The 7,514-nt window shown below is 31.2% G+C and overlaps 1 protein-coding gene across 1 annotated transcript; it reads left to right on the top strand.

The window, feature by feature from the left end:
* Window positions 1–553: 553 nt before the first annotated feature.
* On the top strand, window positions 554–7,227 carry LOC113400387 (fumarylacetoacetase). The gene is made up of 9 exons (XM_026639941.2): window positions 554–845; window positions 2,299–2,406; window positions 2,593–2,717; window positions 3,404–3,544; window positions 3,742–3,839; window positions 4,833–4,988; window positions 5,205–5,411; window positions 6,207–6,355; window positions 6,894–7,227. Exons 1-9 carry the CDS (start codon window positions 762–764, stop codon window positions 7,095–7,097), a joined length of 1,272 nt encoding a protein of 423 aa, XP_026495726.1. The 5' UTR covers window positions 554–761; the 3' UTR covers window positions 7,098–7,227.
* The last annotated feature ends 287 nt before the right edge of the window (window positions 7,228–7,514 follow it).

The following is a 7,514-nucleotide window of genomic DNA, read 5'->3' as shown; positions in this document are numbered from 1 at the left end:
GACATCCAATACGCTTTAATTCTGAACTAGATGTAGATGTCCCTGATGAGGTTTTAGAGTGGAACGCAATTAGAACAAAGAAAACCTCTGACAGTTGAATCATTTTTTTTTTAAATTTAATTGTTGAGATTGTTTTGGTAACACTTCAGTTGTGACTTTAATTTACTTAACATATTATTTATTTATTTTTAAACCAAAAATCAAGATTGATTATTCATATTTGCCTACCTATCCAGTCATTAATATTCTACTCTTTATTTTCTTCAATATACACAATAAAACAAAGCGTCGATGTATCATAATTCACAGTTCATTACACTTTACATTAGATACAAAAATAGATTTGCATTCAATACAATATTTGCAATGGTCTTTACTTAAAGTACTCACGACAGAAATTATTTCTCCATGCAAACTATTCAAAGTAACAAGAGTATATTTTAACTCAAATCCAATTAAATTAATTTTAAATAAAGATTGTTTTTGTGGGCTCTCACGTTCTATCACTTGTATATTGTGATGATAGTATGTTACGAATTCGAATTAATGTTAAAACAAGTATTAAACAAATACTGTCATAGTCAACTAACAGGCAACAGCATAGTGCGACCTTGACTTCATAAAGAATCCAGTCTGTGTTCGCCGGCCGGCGACCAAACTTGTTTTTCCGCCTTATTTCCATAGCGAACGTAAATTAGAATTACAAAATCAAGAAGACACTTTTACTGTGAAACTCGAAGAAAACTAACGTGTCAGTAATAATGAAATCCTTCATAGAATATTCTGCAACAACAGATTTTCCTATAGAAAATTTGCCTTATGGTGTATTCACGTCGCCTAAAAACGTGAGTGTAGATTAAAAGTTTATGTTATCTGTTTTGTTATTGTTTTTTTTATCGTTCAACTATATAGTGTTGTAGATTTTGCTTTTTTTATTTTCTTTACCGACCTCTGTCAGGTATTGGAATACCTTTACTGCCTATTTATAAATTGAAATCAGCACTCTTCCTTTATTTTTTTAAGCTTTTTTTAACCATCGCTCGTTATACAATTGTCTTTTAGATATTGAAGAAATATTTCTGTAAATAACTGATTAAAATGATTATAATGTATCACTTCACTCAGAATGTCGAGTTATGTCAACAAAATACAGATATAATCTTATCATTCTATTTCATAACTCTATAGCTTACAGTTACTTCTACACTACATATTTATAATAATTACTTTTTACGTTTAGGTACATCACTTTTAGGCGCTATAAATTAATAATTTATGCAGCCGGAAAAAAAGAAATGGCATATAAATTTTAACAATAAACTTAGTTTATTTGGGTATGCTAACTTTTAAGTAAAATCTATTCTTATTTTAAACATGAAACACTCACTCCAGGTTGAAAGAGTATTGAAAAAGGCCTATAACCTTTTTCAATATCGTCAATATCATATATATATTTTTTTAATTTAATTATACAAGTTTCATTTTAACCACAGTGATATAACTATAAATAGGAATCTTTATAACAACGTATTATTTCCGCCAAATGTAAGCAGGTTTATTTATGTATCTACAAGCCTCCTAATTATAATTCGATTAATAATAAGAATAATGATATTGAAATCCTATTTCCAATTCCACATATTATTGTATTATATGTGATATTTTATAATAATAGTACTAAATATCATTGATATTGTGATTATAATAGACGCCAAAAATAAAAATATTATAAAACATATTTTTTAATTTCCACTTTGCAATAACTTGCCAAAAGTTAAAATATAAAACCTGTTCTTCTAAATAATTTATAGGTATAAGGAATATAATACCATTTAAATATATAATACCAGCTATAATATGTACCTGACCGAGTCCGGCCACGGCACTTATTATGAATGGAGCATCATATGGATAATGGAGAATCATAATCCGATGAGACAATATAGTTCATATGCAGAACTAGCAGCTTATGTTGTTATTGAGAATTTTGCTACTAAAAAAACTAACTTTTTATCGGTCCGAACTTGGATTTGTACCCTGGACTTCTGGTTCTACGACCCCGCCTAAACACTAGGTGACTGAATGTATATTTCGTACATTATATAATTTTATCTAGTAATTTTTTTTTAAACGCGAGGATTCCGATCGGTAAAGTGTATATTTCGCGAAGTCGCTATTTTTCGTTTGTCTATTAAGATCTTTCATACACATAGGACGAAAGCATCTGCTTTTTCGTATAAGCCTGGCATATAAAAGTTTTCTATGAAACACACTTTGTACATACATTTTTTTTTTCAGGCCCAAAGACACATCGGTGTTGCCATTGGAGAATGGATACTAGATCTGAATACGATCTCGCATCTATTTACCGGAGCGCTTTTGAAAGACAAACAACATGTATTTAAGGTACTTTATAAACTTAATTTGCATTTTGTTATTTACTAGACTTGTTATTGCAAAACATTATGGAAATACAATATTGCCACTAGTGTTGTTGACAAAGTTCATAATTTATGAGACTTATTCAGGTTATTTATATTAATGATAATTGAATAATATTAATTAATAAACGTAAATTGTTATTGTTTACAGGAAGAAAAGTTGAACGCGTTTATGGGTTTGACAAAACCACATTGGATTGAAGCAAGGAATACCATTCAGAAACTTCTCGACGCTAATAACACCAAATTGAAAAATGACAACGAACTACGACAAAAGTAATCGATACCTTAAATATACATATATTTTTAAAATGATATGTCGCATGACTGGGCAGATACCTGTCCTTTTAAAACGAGGGTTTGGAAAAAACGAAAGAAACCACATTCAGTCTCTCTGCTCAAGGCCGGATCTACAATATGGCTTTTTGGGCTTTAGCCCAGGGCCCCGTGGATTCAAGGAGCCAGCTAAGTCAAGTCAAAGTAAAAAATAGATGATAATGCGAAGGAATCCATAACTTTATTAAATTAAACATATTGCATGGTTTGCAGCCCTGCGAGTCCTGCAATTAATCAAATCCATTCAATTAATTTAATTCATGTCTACGTTCAGACATGTCTTAGGTGGGCCCCTAAGTAGTGTTAGCCCAGGGCCCCCAAAACTTACGGTCCGGCCCTGTCTCTGCTCCATTGCGAGTCGGCATTTCAGACACATGAAGGTTTCCTCACGATTTTTCTTCGTCCCCGCTCGAGATTATTTATAAACTTAATAGTGCTTACCGGATAAGAACTTCAGTTAAGATCCAATCCTCTGCTTTCTGGTAAGAGAGTAATTATTGATATCTAAATATTGTAGTCATACAGACATACAATAATGTATAAACATTATGACTAAAATTCGAATAACTATAATAATAACGTTCATTATTTCCGAAGTATCATGATTGTAATATTGAACTTTCCAGAGCTTTTATCAAGCAGAGTGATGCAACGATGCATATGCCAGCAGAAATCGGCGACTACACGGACTTTTACTCTTCTATTCACCACGCCACCAACGTGGGCATCATGTTCAGGAGCAAGGAGAACGCTTTAATGCCCAATTGGTAATATTATTTTTCAACTATATAATTTTTTAAATTTAGCATAATTTTATGATCAGTCAAGATATTACTTTCTAACTAACTATAAATTAATATATGTATAATAAAAATGTGGTAAAATATTTTTATGGGAAGAATTTATATTTACCTATATTGGAAGCAAAATTGGTAGCTATTTTTATGAATCGTTTTCTTTACAGGAAATATTTGCCAGTCGGATACCATGGCCGATCCAGCTCCATCGTTATATCTGGAACTTCAATCACAAGACCCATGGGACAGACATTGCCAGTCGAAGGTAAAATTTGAACTATAAATGGCGATTTGATATTTACATATTGATGTCATAACTCAACGCCCTATTCGAATCGAAGAACCAGTAAAGATAAACAAAGCTTCGATTTACAAATTTAATGTCATTAACTAACAGTTTTGCTATAAACGACGAACACTTTTAGATTGATATACCTTTATTACATAACTGTTTCACCTATCTACTTATATCCACTTTAAAAACCGAATTTGATGATACACAAATGATATCGCATTAGTTATATATTGAATAAAATTTAAATTAAATAAAAAAAAGTCATTTAAGGGACCCGAGGTGAGTGCCAAGAACGTTGCGAGAAAGTTGTTGCAGTATGCTAAACGTACGGATAAAATTCATTTTAAATATAGAATTTTGAAAAAAATATATAGTATATTATGTAACAAATATTACACATACCATTAGACACATCGATACACTTCAAAATATATTATTAGAGCCCGGACCCTTCCAGTGAAGAAAGGTTTTCTTTCCTGGCGATATTAAAATGATGCTGTATAGTATCGACAGAAGCAAGCAAAAGATTTATGTTATTTATTAAATCGTTCTTCAACAATTTGAAATCCATTATTATGTGTATTGTCCGATATCAATTTCTCAAATTTATGAGAGTCATACTCCTATAAACTTTGTAAATCCAATGCAGCCCTATGCAATCCAATGCATCAAATTTAGTTCAGTTAATGTGCAGATGATGTTCCCTAATCAATTCGGGCCACGGCGCTCATTCTCGGCGGAGACTAACAATTTATGATCCCTTACTTTCATAAACCGATGGGAAGGCAATTCAACAAAAGAGAGCGATCAAGCGCTGGTTTATTTAAGCAAATTATTTCTTGACAGAATAACTTACTGGCCCGATCCAGAGTACTCTGCAGTATTACTAGCTAGGTATTAGATCAATAAGTTAAAAACATAATTCACCTCATATCTAAATTGCGGATCCTCTGTGTCTTTTAGGAGCCGACCCTCATTTCGGTCCATGTCGTCTGATGGACTTTGAACTGGAAATGGCTTGCTTCATTGGTGGACCCCCGACTGCCCTTGGAGAAAGGATTACAGCCAAACAAGCTGAAGATCGCATTTTTGGATTTGTCCTCATGAACGATTGGAGTGGTTTGTACAATTATTATACAGTAAACTTATTATTAAGTTAAAAATAGCCATAAAGACAAATTAATAAAGACAAAACGCTCAAATTGTACAATTCGTGATTATTCACGATAATTATGTGTGAGGTCCAATTCGTCTTAAATCAATTGAAATCATTAATCATTATTTTGAATTTCTATCTGTAAGCGGACTGTAAACATACACAATTTATAATTCCAGCTCGCGATATCCAAAAATGGGAATACATACCACTGGGACCATTCACAGCCAAAAACTTGGGCACGTCTATATCACCATGGATTGTGACAGTAGAAGCACTTCGCCCTTACATTGTGGATAACTACCCTCAAGATCCAATTCCGTTCCCTTACTTGCAGCATGACGACAAATTCAACTTTGATATTAAGCTAGAGGTGGACTTGAAGTGTAAGTTTCAATCATATCAATGATTATTTTAAATATTATAACATATGTATTTCATTGTTTGTTCCATACTATTGTTTTATTCCGGTCGCAGAATAAGGAGACACGTACGAAACTTGGAACTCTCATTACTTGTCTCTTTCACTCACGTATGAAAAAATATTGCCATTTTATTCGCACAAGTACAGAAAACAACAACATCCGATTTTAAACCTTTTATTCCAAACAATAAGGTTTATTTCTGTACAAATAATATTTCTTTAATTTTTAATCATCATTATTAAACATTTTTATAGTATGTGCAATGAATTATTCTTAGCTATATTGTTAAATTTCGAAAAATTGGCTCGTCACGTAGATACAATTCTATTGATTCGTTCATATTATTAATGTACTAGGCGAAAAATCTAACAGTTTTTTTATACGCCGAAACAAAATAATTCCAACTACACATTCGTTATGTGCAGCATATTTCATTTCATTTAGAACCAAACAATAAACAGGTAGGTATGGTCTAATTTCTAAGCATATTCTAGAAACCCAACTTTTCGATTTGTATTTTTTGTTATACTATTTATATAAAATTGATAGGTACATAGCCACTTAATACTTCATATGATATTATTTTCAATCAAATATTACCGTTTAAAAAATTTTACGTGGAATGGAGTATATCATCGTAATAATAACAGAATATTGTAAATTTGAAATGCCAATTATTAGGAAGAAAAACTACAGAGATACACGAATAAAGTATACCTAGTCAGGACAATAAAAATGTTTTATATTTTATTTTAGCTGAGAAATCATCAGTGATGACCACTATATGCCGATCAAACTACCGCTTTCTGTATTGGACAGCAAAGCAACAGCTGGCTCAACAAACTATAACCGGCTGCAACTTGCGTCCTGGCGATTTGTTAGGTTCTGGGACTATTAGCGGTGACGTAAGTTATTTATATTTTTCTAAACTTTGTCTAATTTATAAAATAATTTCAGTAACGACTCCCTTGTAATAAAAAAAATACATGAATATTTCTTAATATATTTTAGCAGGTAAGTAATAGAAACTAATGAATGACATTCAGATTAAAGACCATTCACATTTATGAAACACCTAATTTTTAAGTAAAACATCTGCTGATTGATATTTATTTAAATATTATTAGTCTTTAAGAACATTTTAGACAAAGTCAAGCTTTCATTTAGAACTATATTTTATATCTGCCTAGATATAAAATTTCATAACATTAAGACCATTAAGTATTCAAATTAAAATTATAATTTGTTTATAATTTAAACATTGTGAAAGAAAAAATCGAGAAGAAATATGCATGTGCAGAATTTCAATAAAATTCTAGCACATGTGTATCCCACCAACCGGTATTGGAGCCTGATAGAATTAACTCCAAAGCGAGAGCCCTATACCTAAGCTGATAGTGGAACATTTACATGCAGTTACTTTTTTTAAAATTATATTTACAGACATCTGATTCATATGGGAGCATGCTCGAACTTAGCTGGAAAGGTACAAAACCTCTTCGCTTGCAAAATGGTGAAGAGAGAAAATTCCTACAAGATGGAGACACTGTTATACTCCGAGGTTATTGTGTTAATGAGCTGGGTGTCCGAATCGGTTTTGGAAAATGTGAAGGAAAACTTCTGCCAGCCTTGCCTTACAAAGAATAAATTATGATTTTTCAAATCAATACAAGATTTTCACCATTGTGATTTAGTTTTCCTCACCTTGTGTCACAGCCAAGTGTGTTTTTAATGCAAATTTTTTTTAGATTGTCATAAATAAACATTTAGTTTTGTTTTTTGGTATATTTATTGTTACCCTGGTATCTGAAAAATTTATTTTTGTGTCATTTATTTTTAATTAATTTGATTAAGCAGATGATTTAATTAAATTCAAAATACTATTTGTTATTATTTTCTAAATTACTAATGATTGTTAATGTTTCATTTGAATAATTATAATATTTTATTCTACATCAATTATATTAATAAATACAGATTAAATTAACATAATAAAATGAATAAAGCAACATCAAAATTGAACACTGCAAGACATATTATGTTACTTATCATGCCCATCGACAG

Source organism: Vanessa tameamea, chromosome 17, assembly GCF_037043105.1.
Source record: "Vanessa tameamea isolate UH-Manoa-2023 chromosome 17, ilVanTame1 primary haplotype, whole genome shotgun sequence".
NCBI classification, from domain to species: Eukaryota; Metazoa; Arthropoda; class Insecta; order Lepidoptera; family Nymphalidae; genus Vanessa; species Vanessa tameamea.
Note: the sequence above shows the minus strand (reverse complement) of the source record. Positions and strands in the feature narration are given on the sequence as shown.